General features: G+C 38.9%; 1 protein-coding gene across 1 annotated transcript in view; it reads right to left on the reverse strand.

Moving 5' to 3' along the window:
- Nucleotides 1-220: 220 nt before the first annotated feature.
- Nucleotides 221-25587, reverse strand: part of BNC2 (basonuclin zinc finger protein 2) — a 232588-nt gene continuing 207221 nt past the window's right edge. Inside the window, exons 4-5 of the mRNA XM_059834103.1 lie at nt 22707-24673; nt 221-881 (exon numbers count right to left, since the gene is read on the reverse strand). Of these exons, the coding sequence (XP_059690086.1) occupies nt 221-881; nt 22707-24673 (2628 nt within the window). The remainder of the gene's footprint in view (nt 882-22706; nt 24674-25587) is intronic.

Consider the following 25587-nt stretch of genomic DNA (forward strand, 5'->3'; position numbering starts at 1 on the left):
TTCTATCCCAAAAAAAAGGAAAAAAAAAAAACCAACAAAGGGGAAAAAGCACCTGGTGTTTCTTTCTTTTGTTAAAAAAGAAAAGAAAAAGATTATATATATATGTATATTTTTTTATATATATATATATATATATATATATAAAGGGAGACTGTATATGGCAGTTCAGATGTGGTGGGCCCTCTCTGAGAGCTGGCATTTTGCTGTGTCCATCCTTGAACTAATCTACTGAAGTGAAGGGAATGTTTTTATGCAGGTTGGGGTTCTGACTATGCCGGTTTCGGCTACGGACAGAGGAGAACATCATGTTGCACCCAGGGACTTTGCATTTGTGCATCTCTCGCAAGTGCACTGTTTTATAGTGCACTCTGAGGGTTCCCTTGTTGCTGTACATTTTGTGGCAAATGTTACACATTATCCCTCCGTTGCTCACCGAAACACTGTTGAACATGAGGGATCCTGGGACATCGGTGCCCATACCTACAGCTAAGGCAGGGGCATCTGCTTTGTGGGCAGATTCCCCGCTGTCACTTGCCCCATCGACGTCGTCCAGGAGAATGCCCTCATCGCTTCCTGCATCAGATTCTCTTGAGGAATGGATACTGCTGCTGGACTGGATGCTGGAGGTGGTGCTCAGGTCTAGGACCATATAGTCTTCCGACATGCCCCTGCCATACCCATTCATATGGGAATCCTCAGTACCAGCAGGCGAGGAGGTGTCTTCCCTTATGTCAAGCCCCATCTGATGCTGAGCGCCATATATCTTCACCAAAAATTCATCGCGGAGGTCCTTACTAAGAGAAGGCTGTGAGGTGTCCAGGCCCATGTCATCCAGTTCTTTGGTCAACAGTTTACGGTGCAGGTTTATGTTAGCACTGTGTCTGGGAAAGGAAGAGGGAAGGGAGAAAAGGAAAAATGTACAGTATTTTTGATTAAACATACAGTCATCAAGTACCAAATCAATATTCTGATTTATCAATAATTTATCATAAAAATATCCCCTATCCATGTTTCTTGGAAAATTCAGTCTTGTTATAAGTGAACAAATTGCGACATAAAACCAAACCAAAACAAGGACATTAACCCTCCCCCCATATTGTTTTTCTTTTCAGCTACTGCTCCTCAACATTAGTCCCCAGCAGCAGCTACAGCCCTTTTACTTGATATTTACAAAATAATAAATTGCACTAGCAGAAAATGCAAAATGCTCTTCTTGGTTCCTGAATCCCTGCTGGCCTTCCTAAAAGCCTTACTTCAGGAGAAAATATTATTAATATATGGAATATCCATGTGTTTGTATCTATGTCTAGCTCTACATCCATATCTTTATATATTTATACATACATACATATAAATATATTTTTTATACATATGTATTCACATAACTATGTAAGTAAAATATAGGAGGACAAAAAAATAAAGGTAACTGAATGATACATAGTCAGAGGTCTTGATTCTGATAATTTAATTCTGGTATAAAGGGATTCAGAATTGGGCCAAACTAAGATGGAGAAGACTTGAAGGGTTTAGGAGAACAAGTCTAAAATTTACATGCAAGTTTCTGAAAATCTTAGCCAAACACACTGGTTCCATCCTTGTAGGAGGGCACTGCCTCTCCTCCCTGTACTCTTCCCAGTACTGTGTCTGACGCAGTGCTGACTGACCCAAGCAGTGTAATTTCCAGTAAAAAATCCCTACTAATGGCAATGAGAATTTTGCCCCAAATCAATCCAAACACTTAGGCATGGGCTTTGGTTTAGGTATGTGCTGAATCACAGAATCACTAAGGTTGGAAAAGACCTGTAAGATCATCAAGTCCAACCATCAACCCAACACCACCATGCCCACTAAACCACGTCACTGTGGTGCTGAAGAGACACTGGAAAAGCTGTCACTGACATCAGTGGTCTTCAGACCAGACCCCAAGAGCTGCAAGTTAAAATATTCTCAAGTGTTTTACAGGATCTGGGCCTTTGTTCTCAAGAAATAAAGCTCTACATTTGGAAACAATGTAAGCCTTTGGGTTAGTAACTGTGTAAAACAGCCTATTGTTTTCAATACCGCATTCTATTCTCCACTTTTGACATTGATTTTATTCATCCATTGCAGTAGAACCTCACTGATTTGCAGTAGTGTCAGGAAACCCTCTTTGAAAAACTGCATTTTCTGAATTAACAATGCAACCGACAAACATGACAGACATCAAAGACCTCTGACCACAGAACATGCTCGTTTTGTCAAAGTGCTTAATAATAAGAAATCAGTATAAAGTTTTCAGTATCAGAAAACTTTAGGGTTTGGTATTCAGAATGTGCACCATTGCTGAGGAAACGACAAATATTTACTCAGTTTCTTTGGAGGGTGACTGGATTTTCAAGTCAGTAAAAAAAGAATTAGCGAAGTTCTACTGCGTAACAATCTTTGCAAGCTAAGGACCCAAACCCGCAATTTACAACATGCAGACTCACCAGTCTGTCTGCCCATTATAAATTGCAGATCAGAGCCCAAATGTAGGAAGGAAAAGAAAGAAGGCGGGGGGAGGGAAGAGAGAGAAAGAGAGCGTTTTAACATAGGAATACTTTAATTTGCAAAAAAGCACTAGATATAAAATTGGCATGGGAAGACATAACAATGATCAAATATTTTACAGACATTCAGATCCTACCGTAACAAAAAAGGGAGAAGGGGAACAATAGCTATTAGCAATATTTTCTTATTGGAAGCTTTTGTTTTAAGAAACCCTTTGAAACATACCTCTCAACCAGCTGAAGTCCCAAACATGATACAACAATACAATGCAGATAAATAAGAAAAATGCAAATGTAGGAAGATTAAATTGATGTGGAGTTAATTTCTGTAATTTTCTATCACTTACTTTACAATTCATCTATCTGTTGCACATAATTTATGGGAAAAAATAGCTAAAACAGCAATAGAAGCGATCTGTCCCGTTCACCTGCAAATGCAGGTAACTGCTCTCTGCCGTAAAACTGATACTGAACTGCAGTTTAATTGAATAGTGTCTGCTTGGGATGCAATTATTCCAGTAAGGGGGGGTCTAGAACAGAAAATTTCTCTCCTAATGAGAGACAGTTGAGAGGTATGGGCAAGGGCAGAAAAAAGTGGAGAGTATTCCTTGTTTTTCTCCCACATGGGAAATACTCCTTTCACACAAGCAAGTATAGCACCATTGCTTTTTTGAGGCGCAGAAGTGTAATTATGCATATCCCCACACTGCACTTAGGAATGCTGAGCTTACCTTGTGATAAGATCAGCTTTCTAATCTTTTGCTAAATTGAGATCACAAAAGAGAGAGAGAGAAAAGAGAGGAGAAAAGAGAAAGAAAGGGGGAGGGGGAGGAGAGAGAGAGAGAACAAATTCACATTCCAATCCAGACATATCTGGTTTACAAAAAAAAAAAAGACAAAAGAAAATAATATCTGAAACCAATAAAATACAGACTTTAAAAAAAGTCTTGACTGTGAAACTGGTTTTTGTCAGCTGTAATCTCACTTATACTGTTGTCCTGATGGATACTGACTCAACCACACAATAGGAAAAACATAGAGCAAATTAATCAAAGCATATTCACAGCATCCCCATTATCATCCACAAATGAGTTCTGCACAGATGCATGCAGTGTGCACATACATGAATGATAAACGGTAGTCCTGACAGTCCCTTGCCTTCCTGGTGTCAGATGGCATACAACTCCAGGTAAGTTGCTAAGTGCAGTACAGGAAATGCTTACTGTGGAGGCCTGTCCACACTGACCAGTGTTATTACATGACCATAAAAGCACATTTATGCTTATCATCAAAACGCTAACTGTGAAGTACTTATAAAGTGCTCATGTGTTTACTTCTTATGATTCTCCCTCTCTCCCCTCCTCAATCCCCTGGTATGGAAATTTGCTGCAGTGTAGAAACTAGTCAGGACAACTGAAACTGATGTTTCCACACATTTGTGCTTACTGTTTCCTTCGTTTGCTGCAGAGGAAAGCAGCAGCCAGGCATGCAGTGAAAATAACTCCAGCATTCACTGAATGAAGAGATAAGAATAAATTACCATGTTAAAGAGGGGCCACTGAGCCCCAGATGGACAGAGGCCATTCTGAGAAAAACCAGTGTAAGGATGCAAACCCTTCTGATAAGAAGAGATGCCTCCCTTATTCAATTCTCACTTACAGCAGTGGCAATCAGTAATCTAGTTAAAGTATGTACCAGCCCATAATATCTGTCAGGCAAACGATGTGCAGAAATGTACGGACCAGTTCTGGCACTCTGCTCAGTAGTGTCCCTTTTCCGCTGTCAGCAGTACTGTTGGATTCTCCTAATATAATTACATTGACTTTTATTCAATTAAGTGCCATTCCTAACCTTAAAAAAAAGCTACTTTATCAATTGATTCAGGTGTAATGCAATAATAAAGATGAACTCATGGCAGTGCATTAGCTCTGCTGTTCATAACTTCTGAACATAGGTTCATTCATAGCAGTCGATTTCCATTATGCAACCACAGTTCAAAAGAATTGATTCTTTTACATTCATTTCTTAATCTATTTCACTTGTGTTTAATACTCTCCCTAAATAACATATGCAAAAACATTCTGGTACGGATGAGAGGAACAAATTGTGAGAAAAAGTTCGTTTATTTGGACGCCTAATTTTCGAAACCTAATGACAAATCCAAAGTCACAGAGGCTAAAACCATGTCAGAATTAAGAATACTGTGTGCTGAAAGTACTAGCAACACACATGTCCAGTAGCTGAACAATTGTTGGGATAGGAGGAAAAGAAAAGTATGTTTTCACAGACACACCACCAGTCTACAGCGCTTGGAGCCTGACCATGCACCCCTTTCCCATCTGCTACACATTGCACCCTGAGCCGCAGAACGAGTACCCCATGCAGGGTGCTGCTTGAACAGTGCCCTGCATAAAAAAGGCGTTTCTCAGCGCTGGCAGCAGCTTTCCCAAGCTTTCTTTGGGAAAAGATGACAAGGGAGTTCTGTGTAGGAGGAACATGCCCATGTATGTAAGGACAACTACAAATAATGGATCCATAAGCAAAAGAATGGAAGTAATGAAGAAGAGTATGGATAAAGGCAGACTAGAAAGAGAAGCAGTACAGACCAGGAAGGGAGATGTTCTGGGAAAAGGCAAGCACTGGCAATTGCCAAATAGAATAGGCTTGAGTTTAGGGGAAGAAATGAAGCATGATTTGCTATGAAGCTACGAAGACTATTATTCAGCTGGAAAGGCAGAAGGGTATGTGGCCAACCACCTGTACTCTGACCTAGTAGCTGCGAACAGCAGTCAGAGAGACACGAGAAAAGTATCATTACAAATATTGGCCAAGCCCATACTGTCTTTTGTCTTGATAAACTTAACTATTTCTTTGCTCCTCTCATCCAATGCTGATCTTCCTTACTTTTTTTCTTGGAAAATGTACTCATTCAGCCATCTTAAATTGCTCCAGTAATTCCCAGACCCGCTTCTCCATACCAAATTGAAGTATTCCGTCCTAACCAACTCTTTCTCCCCTGCTTTGTCACTCCCAAATCCTAGCAAGTCCTCTACCAGTCCTCAGCCAATGCTAGCCACCTTGTCATCTGTTCATCTGCTTCTTCCCATGGCACCTGCAGCTTCTTGCTTCAGCTGTTCTGTTCCCTGACATGATTTACAATGCTGCTACCCCTTCCTCCTCTGAATACTGCTCCCAGGTACATGTAAACAATGTTCCCTGGATAAGCTGAGGCACAGCTTGGGCAGACTGATTTACGCCAGTGTATGAACACTGCCATCAAACAGGTGGAAAATCACAAAGGAAGACACACTAAAACCAGCTGAGCTTCAGCTTGCCATGGCTCCATTATTCCTCATACCTGAGCTAGCCAATTTGAGGCCATCTCTGGTGTCCTTTGCTCTGCAGTTGCTGCTGTATCTGCAGGGAAAAAAACTTGAAACACCTAAATGAATGGCAGAGGCATATAAATGTATAGAAAACATAAAATATTTGACCTAATAAAATCCTTTGAATGACTCTGAACTTCTTAGACTGCTTATTTGTACAACAACTACCAAAATTAGATTTGATCCTGGCATAAAGACAACTGGTGAATGAAGTCTTCCAGGCAGAAATACTGGGTCAAAATAGCTTAACTAAAGACATATCTCACTCAGCTCCAGTTACCAGATCTATCCCATCCTAGGCAACAAGGGATGGTGAAAAGGGTTAGTTCTGAGAATTTAAAATACTATGTGTGCAAAAGAATGTCCAAACATCTGTTTAGCTCTGTACTACATGTCATGTGCCCTTAAAAACAAGGAGAGTATTTTTCCAAGATGTTTTGAGATCTAACTTGTTGTGGCAAGGAAGTTTTAGCAAACTGGTTTATTTTAGGAGGCCCAGAATGCCTGATTTTTCCACAAAATTAACATGCTTCTTTCAAGTTACTGTTCATGAATTAGACATATGCTGGGCAAAAGTGTGTGGTAAGTCCTCACCAGAGTGAATTCAGCCTTCTGAATTCAATGATCTAAAGAATGGGCCAGTGTTGCTGTAAGGATGATAATGATACTGATGATACACGTGAAATCTGTGGTTGTGGTGAAGTGGCAAGGGTATGTCACTTCCCAATTCACCACTGCCCTTTCAGACAGGAGTTTTGGCAGCAGTGCAATGCAGAGTGCTACAGCAACTACAGCAGCTCTCTGACTATGGGCATGATCCCTCTGGTAGTAGTATTTTCCTTCCCTTGTGAAGTTCATGGAAGTATTTTTCCATAATCAGAATTCATTGTCAGTTCCACCCCACCTACTACTAGCAAACTCCTCTAGTGCAAGATGCACTATGCGTCAACAGAAAAAAGGGGATTATATGCCTAGGAAATATGGTCAACTAAACGTGTGTGCCATTTACACAGCTCATAAATCCAGACTGGGTTCTTTTCAGCAGTTTCTTTCTACACCTGCCAATAAATCTGATTTTGTTAATTTACTATCCATTTGTTGGAAGGAAAAATGTAAAGGCCACTTTATTTTAGTTTATTTTTATTTAGTCAGTCTTTTTGTTTCTTTTTGAAGTGAATGAGGAGGAATTTATCAGAGAGGAGAATTTTTCTGGCATAAAAATTGGCATGAATTCTATGCCTGACTCAAGGCCAACTCTGGATGCACCCATGGCTGCAGTCCTATCTGCACTAGGACAAACCTCATCTCTGATGCGCACAGCAGAGTTAGGGAATTTGGATGATGAAGAGTACTCTTTGTTTAAATTCAAGTATTATACAGAGCATAAAACTAACTGCATGAAAAATTGGGTTGAATGTGCTGTTCACAGTCTGGGGCAGGGCAGGATGTTGAAAATGAAACATAAAGCATTATTTTCTTAATTTTTTAGCAAGAGAAAAATACAATTGCACTTAAATATTAAGGGGATGAGAAAAAAAGAGAGTGAGAATGAAAAAGCAGCATAATTGTTAGGGCAGTCAGTTAGGGACTAACAAAACCCATTTTCCAGTCCCTGATGCAGTCCGAGAGAAAGGCCAAGCCAACCTATTTCCCAGTTAAATGCCCTAGCTATTGGCCCCTTGCTCCTCCTTGGCTGACTGAAGCGACAAAGTTCCCTGATGAAAATCTCACTCAAACACCAAAACGCACTGTATTGTTCATTAAAATTCAGAAATTAATAATTTCAACATTTCCAGTTGTCTCCCACCACATCCTTTCTTCCCATGCTTCCAGATAAAACAATATCCCAATCTCTTACACTTCAAATGTTCTGAAAATGTATTTTCAGGCAAACACATGATTTGCCAAAGTAATACCACCCAGCCCTATCATTCTAACACGGCAAAGAAATCTCACAGATAGGACGTCACAGCAGGGGGCCATCAGTCTTTGGGCAGCTTTGCTTTAAGATACAGTACCAGCATTAAGTGATACCAGCATTAAGTAATACAATAAAATTATACTTGGAGACTTAATGCATTAAAAGTCAACAATAAATTATTTTCTATTAAATTCTGTTCTTTCCAAGTAATAGTAGATTTATTTTTTTTAAAGAAGACAGAAGCTAATATTGGGTTACAAAACCTGAAACCACACAATATTCATCAGTTTGAAGAAGGTTCTGTTACAAAATCAAAGGCCAGGACACATTTGACTGGTGGTTTACATACAGATTGGCAAAACTCTTATTAAAGTTGGATATGGATGTAATTGCTCAGGTTGTACAGGCCCCATACAAGTTATGCTCCTGCTATACTTAGTTTAAAACTAAGCTCTGTCAATCTGGTTTAAAATATCATAAACAATAAAACTTTCATTATTCCTCCCATGAGACTTTTTCCACACCTATCTTCAGCTCAATACTCAGCCTATGTTTTTACCTATAATGAAATGTTAAAGCAAAGTTCTCTTTGTTTCTCTTCACCTCAAAGGCTGTCAAAAAAGATTCATGGTTTTGTTTAAAAATTTCACACTATTTTCATTGCTAACGCAATTTGCTAATATGGCAAAGTATTGTGGTCTTACCTCAGTTTCATGTTCCTTTCCTGCTTATTTAAGCCTGAAACTCATGGAAAGGCTCAGAATATGTGAACATAACGGAAAGTAAACCCAGAATTCTATGCTTTCTCAGAATCTCTGCAGACTGAAAGTGCTGAGTTTCATACAGCTAAAATCAAAGAACCAGAAAGTAAGACTCTGGCTAAATATAACAATGTACATATTTATGAGAAAAGATATGGCCTTAATTCAGATATTACTTCAAGAAGGAAGCAGAAATCATTTCCCCCATTTACTTAAGAGAATCAACAATAAAACAGTTCCTGGAACTTAATTAGTAATGGAAACTATTAAAGAAATTGTTTTCTGTTACTGTTCGAATTTTGCCACACTCTCAGCAGTCTTTGATACAGGGTTTTGGGGTTTTTTTCCAATTAAAAAGAAAAAAAAATCCATAAATCTAAGCAAAGATAATAAAGGTTTGACCTAAATTATAAAATCCACATTTATCTGAAGGGGGCAAAGGTTCCAGTCTGTGCACTAGCGCTTCCATGTATTTGATCGTGTTTCGTTTGCCTCTAAATGTAGGGATAGGGGCTAGACTTTAGAACAATGACTGAAGACAAAATACTATACTACCCAATGAAACCACGGCATTTCTACACGAACAGTTTGGGTAATAACATCAGTTCTTGAGGCTTTAAATTGCATAGAATCTGAAAAATATTAACCTTTCATAGGAAGAATATCCAAAAGGTAAAATACAGTTCAGCACCTATTAAAAAAAGTAAAAAAACAGTGCTTATTAAATGCAGGAAATAAAGGACAAGCAAGTTCTTGCAAATTAAAGATGTGGAACCCAGTCATTTCAATCCCTTTCAATATGAAACAAATCACTCACACTGGTCACGAAGACAGCTCCCTCTACACTCAAATTATTCACTTGAAGATAAGCTCCCATCAAACTCTTTAGGGGTTTAACTAATTTACTGCACAGATACGGCACGTCTGTTGTAATAACAGGTAGGATGTATTGGGGTCGACCATTTATCAGAATTAGACTTCTTTTTTCAATTCGCAGTGAATTATGCTGCCTACACTGCTCCTCTTTCTCAGAGCTTCCCATCCCCTTACGGCCCCTAATGTGGCAGGCAAACAAAATTGACAGTCTCATCTTGTCAACAAGGGGTGATTCTCCTGAGAAGCCATTTAACTTTGCAGAGGAAGCAATGTATTAATGTGCCTGTCCCAGGAATGTTAATCATCTTCAAGCTCCCTCTAACTTTGACATGAACGAAATCACGAAATTTGTTTACTAAATGAATCGTAATATGCTAATAAGAGAGCATGACATATATGGTAAAGCCAAACAGATGGTTTGTTTACTCCACTTTGCAACTTTATAAATGTTGTAACTCTGAAGACGTTAGTGAGAATTATTGGTTTGTTGGCAGTGGCAAACATGCCTTTTGCATACTTAATCCACAGTTAGAGTCAGAAAACAATCTGTCATCATCGTGGAATGCATAAAAAATGTTAATGCCAAGATGGCATTTGGGGAGGCAGGATAGCCGATTGTGTAAGCAAATACTCAGGTTAAATGTGGAACTGATATCTGATGGCAATGTTTGCTACCAAATAATTTTTAATGTAAAATCTGACAGGTTCAGGATTCTCAAAAGGCCCAGTAATTCAGTACATACCTGTTGAGGTGTTTAGTGAGACGGTCCTTACGGTGTGAACAGAATTACACTTTCACAACAGCTGTGTATGCTCAGAAGCATCGAGGTCATGTCGCACTCTTAATATATTACTATTGTTGTCCATTAAAGATCAAAGGATATTACAAACAAAAAGCACAACCACTGGCGAACTTGCCAAAGTTACTCAGAAACGATCAAAATTGTGTTGCAACACTTCAACCTCTCACTTTACTAGCTGCCTGGAAGCAAAACAGACTCATTACAAAATAGCCAGCACTCTTGTCTAATATCCGGACTGGTTGAGAAAGTTTAGAATAAAAAGATTTATCTAACGGAATATTTCCTAAGTGAACTAACTCAGTGTAGCAATGTTACATGCATGAGAACGTCATCATATGTATGACAAAGTCCTCGATGGAAATTACAATGGTGCTCAGCACCATTGACAATCAGTCCAACTGCCATAAGCTGTTTCTACAATCTACACATGCTCTACAGAAAAGTTTATCCCTGTGCAGGTGATTCACACGAGGCCCTGCACAGCAGTCATGCATTAGGTCCTCATGACCTGTGTGTTGAAGTATTTTGCTGGTCCTTCACACAAGATGTATTTCCCCCTAAGAAGTACTGAGGCAACATCCAGATAGAATCTGTTGCCAAACTGCATGAATTAAGATTTCTTTTCAAACCTAAATCGTCTAAATATTACATGATCCAAGTTTTGTAATCAGAAGTTTTAATCCTTCATTTTATTTTACTGTTACAACAGCCATGTAAAATGTGACAATTTTGCAAGATTTTCTGCAAAGAGTCCCTTCAGTTCAGCATCCCACTCATGAATTTTACTGAGTTTCGATGTAAATGCTAAACAGATAAAACTCAGTGAGAACAGCTAGCTTCCCCCAATTCTGCTTTGAAACTAATTCTTTTCTCCCAGATATTGATGCACCACAACACATTTTCTCATGATTTGCTTAGAAGGTTCATAGACTCTTTCCTGATTGCATTATAAGTTCAAATTCATAATAAACCCTCAGATCCAGGGATAGTGTTGTATGATTTCAGGTTCCACAGCAAATATGTAAATAATTTCTTTTGGTCACAACCCAATGGTAATTCTCATTCCCATTGCTTTGTTTGTCTGAAAATGCTGGTTTTATTTATATAATACCAGAGGAAGTATAAAACCAAATACGATGTGGCACTTCAACAGGGTTCCTCTATTAGTAATTTTACATTACTAAATAAGTACCCCTTTCAGGTCAACTGATAGCTGATTATCCTATAACCTCCCTTCACTAATGCCCCAACTCCTCAGTAATTTCAATCCTCTGAGATTATTCCATACATACTATTGTCAGCGGTTATTAAATTCTCAACTTTTTACCCGTCCACAAGAGACTGTGCAAAGATATCTAAGGGAAGTATGAGTTCAGCTTGCTGTCCAAGGATTATTTTGGAAGAAACATTAGCGGCCGTCCCAGCCTGGCGCTTATATCTCATTTGAAACATCTACTCATTCCTGACCAACAAAGAAAATTTCAATAAAGTACTTTTACTGGTTTAACAGCAGTGAGCTCCTGGGATTGTCAAAGTGCTCAGTCTTTTCCGAGGAGAGAAGGAATCAGCAGCTCAAATATAATTAACCTTCCATTCTCAATGCAAACTGCCACGCACAGGAGCTCTGCAGTCTATTAGCGAAGTTATAACGGCCAACAGGCAGAGGCAAAATTGGTCAAAAAGTTGGCTGCTGCTGTCATATTTTTAGAATTATGATTAATGACACTAATAATGTGGATGATTACTGATATGTGTATCTCCTGCAGTTTATCATATTGCACTGGCTGCCTACGTCCACAATAAACATGATGCTATCATTTACCTCTTTATTGAAGGCAATCCTTCTCTTGAAGGAGCACATTCTAATTACTTTGTAATGTTTTATGTCTTAAACATTTTGCAGCTCTGGACCTTGCCAACTGCTTCATGTCTACCATTGATTAATTACAGAATGTTTAATCAAAATTTAGAACCTAATGCAGTCATTTATGAGTGTGCTGCAGTGCCAAGATAGTTAGGCTGCCGTCCCAAGCTTTGAGAGTGCTGGGTTCAAAATTAAATCCCAGAAATGTGGAAGATGCCAAAGATTTTACCTTGAGTGATTTGAGTTTAAAATCTTACTTCAGTTGATGAATGACAGGCACCCACCCAAAATGAGAGGTCTGTCTTGTGCATGTATGTGTGCTTGCATGTTCCTATTACATTTTTCTTCTTATTTAAATGTCTTCATTTTTCCCTATATGCCATTGTTGCTGCAATTGCTTCTCAGCTCCTTTACAAGCCTTCCCTGCTGCTAGAACTCTTGCTAACACCAGTCAAGAGAGTGTAGTTTTGAAGTGGTTAAACAAGTGAAAAATAATTTGCAGGGACAAATACGTAAGTTTTTTTTTAATGTGGATTTTTATGGTACTGTCATACAACCATTCACCGTTGAAGTTAAGTGTTTTTTTAATACCATTACTGAACTGCTGAAATGGATGCTAATATAGCTTGGAGTGCTAATGTCAAATCCTGGTAATAAAAAAGACAGACTGCTGAATGAAATAATTTCAAGTAAAAAATAGAACAAAAGTGCTCTCACTCTCGCTCTCCACTTTTATTGAATTGGGACTGACTGAGCCAATTGCTTTAGAAGTCTGTAAAACACAATTACTAGTGAGCTGACTGACCCAGCAGTGCCCCTTCTGTGACAGAACAGACTAAAAAGGCTGCAGAATTAGTGCTGCTCCCCTATCTGGCTATCAGACCTGAGAGATGTCCAGCACAGGATCTGTTATCCTTCCTGCCAGGGTCTGCCTCCTCCCCTCACGAAATCTTGATTCTCAGTCTTGCATTATGTATCATCTCCATGCATCTTCTTCTTGAAACAAGGGCTCATTTACCTTTTCTGAGTGGGAATCCAAGTTCTCTTTTTATCCATTGTATTTTTAGATCTTTATCTACCAACGCAGCTATATATAGGTCTTTCTTTCAGTACGTGCATCCACAGACACACACATATATACATGTTTGGGCTATTTTTATTTCCACATTTTGTGCCTTAAACACAAAAGTGCAATGTAAGATTATGGGCAGCAAAATTAACTATGTCCCGTTTGTATTTTCAGTTGTAAGTGGCTGAAGGGTAATTGCTTTTTTATTTTGGCATAAGAAAGAACAGGTGAGAGACAGAGGAGGAGAGGGAGGAAGAGGGAGAGAAAGGAAAAAAAATGTATTGAACTGGAAGCGAGTAACACTTTTCCCTAGTTAACAAAATAAGCAATAAAGTTTGTAAAGCACTAGAATCAAAATTGGTAACATTGGAAATAACAACTTATAAAACTTATAATTTACAGCTTATGTTTCAGACTCATATAGTTTGACATGGACATACAGCTTGGGGCTTTTTTTTTTTCCTTTCTCTTCCAAAAAAAAGCAAAAACAAAGTGACAGCAAAAAATATCTTCTTATTACAATCCCATCCTTTCTTTCTCTCCCCCCGCTCTCCCCCCTACAAAATGAACCACTTTACATCTATACACAATGCCAACAAAGTCCTGCAATCCTTTCTTTTTTATGACAGTGTACATTTTTGGCAAATCTAAAACTCTTTCATTTGTCTTCCAGGCCCGTTTATACAAAGCTTGCAGGTGCCTTATGGCAAAAATTCTAAATTATTTCTTAGACAGCTCTTTTTAAGTAATGCTTTTTAGGGCAAGCTTAAGTGCAAAATGAGCTCTTAATTAAAAAAAAAAAAAAACAAGAACCAAACACACAACTTGCTTAGCACAAGGCAAACTGCATTTAAAAGATGTTGCTGGGAAGTAGGAAGCACCACTAAAAACCTTACATTTTCTTTAGAAGTGGTGGGCTCAAAACTTCTGACAGGAAACATCCAGTGCTTGCCATTAAAAGGTCAATATGTGAAGAGCCATAAGTGGTATCGCATCTGAGATATTCCCATGTTACCTCAGGTCCCAACACACCATCTGAGGTATCTCTAGTGCCATTGGAAAGGTTTTATGTGTACCTGCTGGATGTAAATAAGTGGTTTCTACTGTAGTACCTAGAGCATAATATCATGCATGCTGGTACACGATGTGTGGCACAACTGGCCATCTTTCCTGAAGAGAGGCAAAGAACAGAAGACTGTGAGTACTGCAGGTCAGAATTAAGGGGTAGTGAAAAGCCGTGCACAGTGTCTTGCAGTACACATGCAGTGCCTGTACAGTACATAGTCTCTCCTTGACACTGTTGAGTATTTAACTCTCATTGGTAACTCTGCATCTCTTCCTTCGGGATCACCCTTAGATAAGTGGTCAGCAGTCTGGTTTTCTTTCCCCTTAACTGTTTGTAACTGCACAGCATACTCCTGCAATTATAGGCTCTACTTTACAAATTTGCTATTACTCCCTGTCATATTTCCTAACCACTAGCAACTTGTATAACCATGAAAAGGTGTCCCAGATTTAGGGAGGTTGGGTTTTGGGTTTTCTTTCCCCCAGGGCCCACACATTGCCAAATATTTTTGAGTAACATCTTTTTACTAAGGCATACTCCAGAGCAAAACACTCCCGTCTCACCTGTTTGTTGCAAATCTGCCTTCAGGCCATTGTCTCAGACATTGGTGGCTACAGCAAAAGGCTCTCTGTAATTCATAACCAATCAATTTGGGAACACCAACTAAGACTTATCTTGTCAAAAAGCAATGGAATAGCAACCCAAATGAGCTTTGTTTTACTATACTGATTGCGTGCTACGTAATTCTACTTCAAAAAATACCCTGTGACCTCATAAACCCTAGGAATGACTGTATCTTTGGGATGAGGCCAACTGTGGGCAATGTCTACCTCCCTCTAGATACACTGGCAGGGCTGGCACACTATCCTCCAAAACAGTGTTGTAGCTATTTGTAGTCATCCATACCTAGCAATTTTTTCCCCTTCTGGATTATTTTTTTCCTAGGTCATTTCTAGGACTTGCCTCACCAGTTTTCTTACTTTCAGGTAAACTTAACTTTAATTTGGATATGCCCCAGCACAGTCAGTCAGTTCATGTTTTAATGAATGAAATGTCTCATATCTAGGAGGAGGACCATCATCATCATTAAGGGGAGAAGAAAATGGCTTCATCCACAAGTAATCTTTGGTTAGGCCATAAGAGCTGATGTAAAGTTTGCCTCTTCAGGTGACAGTTTCTCTTTTCAGACAGACAAGCACAGCTGGCAAATGAATGTATCATGTATGTATATACGACAACGTTTACCTGCCCACTTAGGGTCTCTCTCCCTCATCAAGAGCTGTAACTCCAAAGGGCAGTAAACACACCGCTATTCCTGCCAGAGATGTGTCTCCCTCCCCCTTTCATTATTTCTCCCCAGTCTCCTCCGCCTGAGAGTACTACATCTCTCAGGTTGCAGTGTCTTGTTCTTTTCACGCATCCAGGCTTTTGGGATTAGTGCCCTGGTGCTATCTTGTATCTGTAAGGTACAGCTTCCCCCACTGTAGCAGAAATCTTACAGTCTTCTGTTGTTAAGTTTAAAAGAACAGCTAGAGCCTTTCTCTGCAGGAACTAACGTAGGTAGATGTTTTGTTTACCCCACTTCCAAAAGACTCTAGGGAAGATGGGACATCTCTGTACATGGGGAACAGCTTTACATTTACTCAGATAAGTAGAAAAGACTCAATTTTCTCCTGCTCTCTGGAGAAGAGTTTCGGTTCTTCCAGTTATTTCCTAGGAACCTAGGGGCAACGAGGATATTATGAATAAGCATTCATGTTCCCAGTACTGTCTTCCCAAATAATCTCTTTCACCGAACATGAAACACACAGAACCTGCGCAGGACACTTGGACAAAACAAATGAAACATTTACACTATCTGTCACAACACGTACCAGGGGAAAATATTGCTCAATGCATGTTTTGCTTTTGGCTAGTACTTTCAATGCTTTACTTATGCTTACCACCTATCTTAATCCTGGTGTAGCACTTTATTTAAATAAACTTTTCAGGTCACTGAAAAGTCCTTGACTTATTTTGCAAGTTCACACAAAAATGAGACTTCTTGAACTGCACAAGAAACTGTACTGTCACTGTCAAAGTGATACCATCTTTTGTACCAAAGGAGAACAAGATAATGAAGGCAGCAGATCATTTTAAAATACAACCATCACCTCCAACTCAAACCCAAAACAAATGGATATGTGTAGTTGGAAAAAACCTCCCTCCATGCCAGAGCTGACTCTGCAATCTTTACTCATGTAAGTAGCCTCTTTAGGGCTTGTTTTAATTTATTCTTTTCTTTTAAATAATAAAAATCTTATGAAGAAATTAGTTCTATGCATTCTAGTTTTAATTCTGCTTCTCTTGTTCACATTGGTGAGTACGCAATATGACAGGCAGTCTGTGTTCAACATGACTACTCATGGAAGAAGTTAGCTCTGTGTTAGGGGTGGCACAAAATGTTTCTTTATGATGCGGGTTCTCTTGGGTAAGGAAGAGTTATGTGAACATTAGCAATGACACACATCTTAGTGACTCTGCAAGAGAAAACCTAATGGTTCATACAATTATATTGGATATGCAGCTAGTCTCTTCATGAACTGCATCATGTCCAGAAACAGTAGTATAGGTGTAAATATGTTTATATTTTAAAAATATATAAAATAGCCCTTTTGTCTCTTCGCAAATGGTTCATCAAACACCTAATGTCCTAAAACCTGATTGCCCTGTTCTTATTGGAGGAAATTCAAGCTGTATATAACAGCTAATTATATTAGGGGAAATACAGTAATAGTTGTCATGGACTGGTGTAAAATATCTTATATCTTGGAGCTATCTGTTCCTAGAGCTGAGTGCATTTATAGAAAATAATTCTCTAAAAAGTTATCTGTAGAAGATTCCAAGCATAGTAGGATGATGAAAAAATGGGTGCTTTTGTGTCAAGGAGGTGATAACAGGAGGCAGGTAGCAGCTTTCTCACATCTTCACCTCCCTTGATAATGTATGCAGTGGCTCATCATAGGTAACTGATGTTAATTTATTCAAGCACACCTGTACAGGGCTGGAAGACAGGTAACCAGACAAAAAGTATGTCTCTGCTTTTTCAATACAGTTACCCAGAGGCCTATATCTGCACAAATTTAGTTCTGGAGACATCAGCAGGTTTTAATAAACCACCTACAGATGTCTTGCTCCATACAAATCAAGGAGTTTACATGTTTAAATCTGGACTGATTTAACTAGCAATCAAGTGGCATGATCACACTTGGCACCAATAGTTGCCTCATATTTATTTATAAGTCACCCTGAGCAGGTATTATTTTGTTTTTAAATTTATTCATGGGGCTTGATCACCTTTCCCATCTTGTGGAAAACACACACACACACACACGCTCACTTTGTGAGAAAATGTCAAGACAAACCTGAGCAATTAATAGTCCTACTATAGTAGCAGAAAGACAAAGCAAAAAGTTCTTGCTTTATTCCTCTGAATAGGTACACTGAGAATCAATTTATTCTGCACACATGGAGAGAAAGGAAAACGTGGTAACATATTGTTACTGATGCTGTCTCCTAGCTTAAGAAACACAGATTTCAATAGTGCCAGTACTGAGGTGAAACAGGGATTTAGCATGCCCTAAGGCTAACAGAGAAGATGGTTGTATTTCTCCTTAAGATCTGACAGTAGCTTCTCAACAAGACTTACTGAAGGCTTCTCAACAAGACTTACTGAAGGCAGAAGGTCCATCTGGCTCCTGTTTCATCAGTGGTTTTGACCACAAAATTCTTGGCTCTTAAAGGTGAGAGCCAGAAATGAAGCCAACTGCTCTAAGCTTCACCTTCCAGACCTTCACCTCTGCATGTCCTCTCCAACACAGACTCTTAGATGAAACTATGTCATTGCTGTCCTCTTTGGACAGGAAATAACTATTCCTTTCTCCCACCTGCATGTCTCATCTGCAGCTCAGGATCATTCCCTGAGCACCTGTACTTCAGTGCTGGCTTCGAGGACCAACCATACCTATCTCTTTGTAAGGCAAAGTCAGTATCTGCTGGGGCAGAACTCACATATGAGTCTGGGAAGCAGATCCCTCGGGAATCTAACCACTGGGGCCATAGGCCCTTTCTCCTCACTCACAGGACAGACCTCCTCTGAGACAGAGAGAATTCACTTTACAAAGACAACAAGTGCACAGTTCTCACAGGAACTTATCTTCTTCCCTTCTCTCTCTTTTCCATCTAAAAAATTATTTGGAAAAGATGTCTTTCTGTTCAAAAGGAAGCTTATGACATTGCTTCTGACCACTGACATAATTTTTAATATGGTCTCTTTTCCTATTTACTCTTCATTGCCTTCTTGCAACAAGATGTAGCCTGAACATCTTGCCTTTAGAAGAAAGGACATCTGAAGTATACAGAAACAGAAATGGATGAACAGCTAATTCAGGGAGTGGCTGGTGAAGAATGGAAGAAAACGTGGTTTTCACAAGTGTAGTGCTTCCAAGAAAAGAAAGACAGAAAGACTTCTTTGTTTGGGGAAAAGATCAGAGATATAGGTATGTATAAGGTTGATTTGATGAGTCATGTTACTTGTAGCTCAGAAGGTGATGAAAAAAGGCCGTTTTTAAAAAATCTAGTCTCAGTGGAGCTTGACTATTCAAAAGCAATACTGTATAATTATTAGAAAGGCAAACAGAATTACTGGGTCATTAACATTAAGGGCCAGGATTCTGCTTTGCTTTCCTCTGCCCTGTGTTGAAAAGACATGCGTGAGGTGGGACTCCTGAATCTTCTGGTTATCTTGACCCTAACTTAGAAGGAATAGCAGTGTGTAGTGAAAGATCTCAGAAGATATTCCAGCCTTTCTGGCAGAAGGATATTTACACTTGAGTTGACCTTGGCACAGATGATGTAGGAATGGTGAAGCTGGATTTAGTCAACCCTTAACACGAAATGCTACAGGATGCATTCTACAATGGAGGGCTGCAGCTGTGACATGGATAAAAACCCTCCTTCAGTCAAAGCAGCACTGTGTTTGCTCCTGACATCATCTGCTGCCTCTGGTAACCAGCAGTTTGTATCATAACCCCGCCCTTGCAAAGCCACCCACTGTCAACAGTTTGGAGTTTTGTGTATGTACAGGACAGGGGGAATATAGTCAAACCTTTGATTAACTAGAATTGCATTGGAAAAGCAATGTCTTAAGCTGTATCAGATACCTCTAAAGGAAACAAGAAGGATCAGCCAATGTTATTTATCTCCATGTAAGCTTGTTATTTTCTTTTAGAACATAACGAGAGTTACAAGTTTTAGACTTCTAACTAGTTATAATAGGATTAATAATATTATTAACACAATACTAGTAATATGATTAATAAAATGACTAAAAAAAAGATAATAAGTTCACAAGACTCTATAGGCTATGGGAAAGGTAGAACTCTGAATTAATTGAGAAAATAGTACTGAAAAAATAATTTAATTTTAGTTTTCAAAGCAAAAATATTCTAAGCTTCTCTAGCTAGTCAGATTATATGACTCACAACACAAACAAATCACACAGACTTTTTATCATATGTCCAAAATGGAACACCAATACATAACAAATATTATCCAGGAATTATAATTGTGTGCTTTAGGTAGCTATTTCTTATTTATTGTACAGGAATTAATAGCAAAATGCTTCTGAGCTTTTAAGTGAAATTGATTTAAGTGGCTAGAAGTTCTCACTTTGCAATGCTATTAATTTAGTTATCCAGTTATCTTTGAGGTGCTCTCCATAATCTGAAGAGTTGGACATTGTATACTTAGGTAATGACTCTCTCTAATATATGTATATATTCAAAAGGAATATCAGCAAAAAGTAAAAACAAATTGAATGGAAAAATCTTTAGGGCAATTAAACAGTTTGCAAAAAAGAAAAAAGAAAATTTAACTTCTACTTCCTAACTTTATTTTTTAAAAAAATTCTTTTTTGAGGAAGTATTAGAAAATAATATTTAAAATTTTTACTTAAATCTTTCATCCACTTTCTTTTATACGCTGTACATATGCTTTCACTTCTGCACATTCCTAGACATTGCACTTCTGGATAAGAATGTATAGCCCAGGGAAGTTTTGAAGATGTTTCTCGCTCAAGTATCTGAAAGAATTATCACAAACCATGAGAGTATTACTTGGTTCTTTCAAGGCATTTCCAGGCAACTGTTGCAAACCAGGAGTGCTAATGATCTTACAAAAACATCAAGCCTGAATGGGCACACAAACTGTACCACACCTTTGAATTTTTTGAAGTGTATAACCACTTTTAAATCTTTGCAATTAAAGGATATAATATGCTTACAAATTTCTTTTGTCCCAAGTGCAACACATAACTGAAACACATTCTGAATGTTACTAGTGGAATGATACAAAAAGATGGCCTTATGCCTTACACAACTGAAAATGGTATGTAAATAATAATCTTATATTTAAATATGCAGCTTGCATTTTAACTTCCTGAATCAGATTTTTATTTTATGGCTTGCTTTCAATAAGCTTAATAGGAGTATCCTACATAGTTCACGAAATATTTTCAGTGTGTCCTTTTTTAACGTTCTCATCTCAGAAATTTTTTATGTATGTCATCACAGTTATCTCTTTCTTAGAACATATAAATCTTTACTACGCTAACTTTATTATTAGCATGAGCTATCAATAGATTCCTGCTGCAATTTAATACATTGTATAAAGTTCCAAATCCTAAAGCTAACCACTTCTTATTTCACATGCTGAATGCAAAGCTGTTTCGCTAAGTACATGACTGACTTTTCATAATTCACTTGAGGAAACAGACCAACCAAGCCAAATACTTGACTAACAAAACCTGTGCGATTTCAGGAACTGAAAGGGGTTGCACACATCTGAACTCACCATAGATGATGCCACTGACTCACATGCTTCCCTTGTAAAACTGAAGTCTCATAAAAATTATCAGTATACCCCAAGAAGGGAGTCTTAATTTAGTTTTACCTGCTTTATGTCCAGTGGTTTCATCCGATTGAAATGCAAACTTTCTAGACTGTCCTTCCTATCCGTATTGAACTTGTATTTTTACGTGTGTTCCTATTTTTCTGTTTAGTGGATTTCACAAATGGTAACAGAAGACGTGAAATATTTGGGGACTGGACTCTCCATCAAAATAGTGAATTTTGGCTCCTCGGTATCTTCAACACTAACTTCCTTTTATCTTGTGACATGATATATTCACTTTCAAACTACGTAAATTTCAATGGGGGGAAAGAAAAAAAAGAGGAGCTGTGTGTGAAATGTTCAGCTAGGTTTAATTTCCTTCCTGTGTCTGCTGAATTTTTACAACATAATGCAAAAATATGAAACACAAGTAAAGGAAAATAGATGACCCAATCTCACCATCACTCCATGAACCAGAGAGATTTTGTTATGTGACAATATGATCATCATCACATGCAAGAGCTTTTATCCACAAGTATGAAATAACTGTGTTATCCTACCACCTTGACAAATTCCATTTATATTACATTTTTCTCAGGAATCAAAATGAACAGTGTATAAAAAAAAAACAACCTAAGACTTCAAGGACCAGCTGCTTCTGTTTAGGCACAACTGTTTCAGTATTGATGCAGCATAGCTAGGGCATGATGTCATCTGAAGGGCCAGCAGAATATACCCTGGCTGATTTTAAAAATATGTAGGGGTCTAGCCTCTCCTCTCTGAGTGTGCGTGATTCCCATCAGTGGGGAAGGGAGTTGCTCACATGCAGAAGATATATAAACTAAATTACCATAGTGGATAGAGAGGTGTATAAGTTCTACTAAAGAAAGAGACAACTATTTTCTTAATATTTACTTGTTCTTGATACAACATAGCAGCTAGTTTCAAAAATTGAAGCGAAGAAAGAATAGTCTTCTAATGCTTCCTGTTTGCTTTTATATGACCCTATGGGGATGGAAATAATTCTTTTATTCCAGTCCTTCTGTTCTCTCTCTCCATCCATTCATCCAACCATACATCCATCCCTTCCCCTCCTTCCTAGTTCTATGGTTTGATATGCATGCATGGAGATATTTGTATTATATATAACTTACTATATATTTAAGAGAAGCTTTTCTTGTTTTAGAAGTTGCAGGGAGAAAAAAATAAATGTAATAAAAGCTGCAGCTTACAAAAAGAAGTACAATATACATATTCGCAGGCACAGAGAAACAATATTTATTCTCTACCCAGTCACTTAAGAGGATGGCACAATACTTACTATTCTGAATGCCAAGCAACAATGAAAATCTTAAAGTGATAAAATTCTCTCAATGTCATGGGAACACGATTGTCACTTGTCATTACTGTGCATCCCTCTATTCTTTCATACATCCTAACTGCCTATTCTTACATAATTCAACACATTTAATAATGTAGAAAATCAATTAATATTTACTGACCTGTCTCTGCTTCTCCGTGATGGGAACGCAGCGTTACAGCCAGCCACTGTGCAGACATGCATCTCTTTTAAATGAACATTTCTGTAGTGAAGTTTCACACTGTAGGAACTCTTGAAACTTTTCTTGCACACATAGCAGATCTTGGGGTCCGGGCTGGAGCACATTTCACCTTCTGGGGAGAACTTCTGAGGGCTGCTGTAGTTGAATGTAGAAGCAAAACTTTCATGAAGGGCAGCCATACTGGCACTGCCTCCATTGTACAGTCCATATTGGCTCATGTAGAACATATCGTATGTAGGGTCTGTATACTCTTCCTTCACCTTAATGACATCCTGGTTGGAAGAGTCATTGTGGTTTTCATCTGGTCTGTCACTGTGCATCATAGATTTTTCACCAGGTTCGTGTAGGCGATCATCGCCTTCCATGGATTCCTCACACAATTTGGGCTCTGACAACTCTGACTCATTTTCATAGTCTCTCTCGTGCTCCTGGTCTTCTGATGTCATGCTGTCTGCCCTTCTTATGTCTGGTCTGGAAATGCATCTGCTTCTGTCACTTTTGGAAAAGTCTTTCACAGACAGGCCTGGGCTCATTTCCTCCTGAGAATGGCAGTGATTGTCATGACCAATGTCATTCACCATCGTGCTGCTGTCATTCACCTCTTCGTCTTCATCATCAAACTCGTCAGCAGTGTCGATAACTTCCTTTTCAATTTTAACTGGCATACTCGACTTCCTTGGCTTCTTCTTGGGGGCAAGGTCAGCATTAGGCTCTGGCGTGGGCATCAGCACTGAAGGTACTGATGACTCTGAAGGAGGAGGGGGATGCTGCTCCATGCCACTCACTGCTGGTATTATTGGACTGGTAGGGAGTGAGGTTGGAGGACTCACCATCTCTCCAGGAGTAAGTAAATTTCTGTAAAAAGGAGGAACAGGTTGGACAGTCTTTAAAGCTGGGAACACAAGCTGACTGGGAAGAGGGTTCTGTAGTACAGGATCTAGAGGGGGAGTGGTAAAGCCCATCGGTGGACGCCCAGGGCTTGTTAAAGTTAGGTTGGATTTTGTACTTGCTATAACTGGAGTGGCAGCACCTGATGTAGCACGAATTAGATCTTTGTCGCGGTTATTCCTTAGCATAGGCATGTGGAGGCGGGGATTTGGGTTAGCACTGTGGCGATTGCGGCTTCTGAGAGAGCTGAAGACCATGTTGCAGCCCTCAATAGTGCACCGGTGCTTGATTTTCAGGTGGACTGCATTGTAGTGGATTTTAAGAGTACCTTTGTCATAGAAAGTTTTGCCACATGCATTGCAAAACACTCTTCCTTTCCTGGAGGCCGACCCCATTCTCCTCATTCTGTGAATGCGGAATGAGCTTTTAGTGTGTTCTGTTTTCGATAAATCATTGACAGGCGTAGGCGTCTGAACAGGAGAGACGCAGGCTGGCTCAGTTTTGGGCTCAACATTTGTGATGCTGGTCAAAGCATTCCTGCTGGATGTTTGCTCATTCTTGAAAGGCGTAGGGGAAACTTCAGATTCACTGCTCTCGTTATATTCATTTTGGGTTGTAAGGCTTGGTTCACGGAGCCTCATTGCCGGCTGTTCCAGCAGGAGGCCGTTTGGAGGCAGCCCCAGGAGCGGAGCAGAGACTGGATTTATGTACTGGAATGGAAGCAGGAATGCAAGGCTATTCGGGATGTTTTCAAAATGATGAATGCTGGAAGGGTTGCTATTCTCCAGGTGAGCAAGGAGACTTGGGCTCCTGGTGCGATTATTGCTTTCAATAAAAGTCCTTATATCTGAATCTGTCTTTGAAGATGGCACAGCCACAGCCTGCCCTTCTTTTTCTTGAATTGCCATCAGCTCCACGATGGATTTGGTTTCTCCAAATCTCAGGAACTGCTGAAGGGTAATGATCTCCTCCTCCCTGGACATGATGGCCCAGCGGTCCAGCACCTTGCCTGCAGCATCCTAGAGGCCATATCAAAGAAACAACAAAGACAAACACAAAGGAAAAACTTATTGATTCTGCATAATTATTGAATTAAATAGAAGGTGCTCTGCTGCCTGAACATGAAACACTAAGCTCAAAAAACAACATGCAAACAGCGTTAATAGAACTCGACCAAAAAATGCAAACTTTCCAGCCATGCATTTATAGTAATTAGAGTCACAGTCAGAGAAACAGATTGACTTTAATAATGTCAGAGCAAACAAAATGTAGACCACAGGGCTCTGTGATCTAAAATGCTTTCAATACTTTTATCTTAACAACAGTGATCTATGTACAATGCTACTGTTTAGCATACATTAGCGTAAAACATGAACTGTTGCTGTGCACTTCACTGTAAAATATAGAAAATTGTACCTTAATTGCTATTAAATGGTGTCACTGTAAGGAAGACCTAAATAAACACATTTGATAGAATTGCTTCTTAAATATAAGCAGACATAAGACTGAAGTCACTCATGGGCCATCTCACAAGAAAATTTGATGCAAGGCAAAAAGTCTTAAAAATAGCACATAATACTTGTACCTTACTCCTTTTTTTTTTTCTTTTTTCTTTTTTTTCCCATGACAGCAATACTGAAAAACATATTCATTATAAACTTGCATCAAAAGGTAGAAATTCAGGCACTGGTTTTAAGCATAACTGGACTACTACTGGCGATTGATTGTAAGCTTGCAATCTTGGTATGGTTTGGACTTAAGAGATTACTTTTTTGCAGCCTTGTTATAAATGACAGTTAAAAATATGTAAAAAGTAAGCTTCTGATGGATGTAGATAGCATAAATGTGTAAAAATGTTGTCTCTTAACATTGCCTTCTGATAGCAAGGGAAAAATCCAGAGAGAATACACATCAGTAATCACTAGACTATCTG

The sequence above is a fragment of the Gavia stellata genome, chromosome Z (genome assembly GCF_030936135.1).
Source record: "Gavia stellata isolate bGavSte3 chromosome Z, bGavSte3.hap2, whole genome shotgun sequence".
Lineage (NCBI taxonomy): Eukaryota > Metazoa > Chordata > Aves > Gaviiformes > Gaviidae > Gavia > Gavia stellata.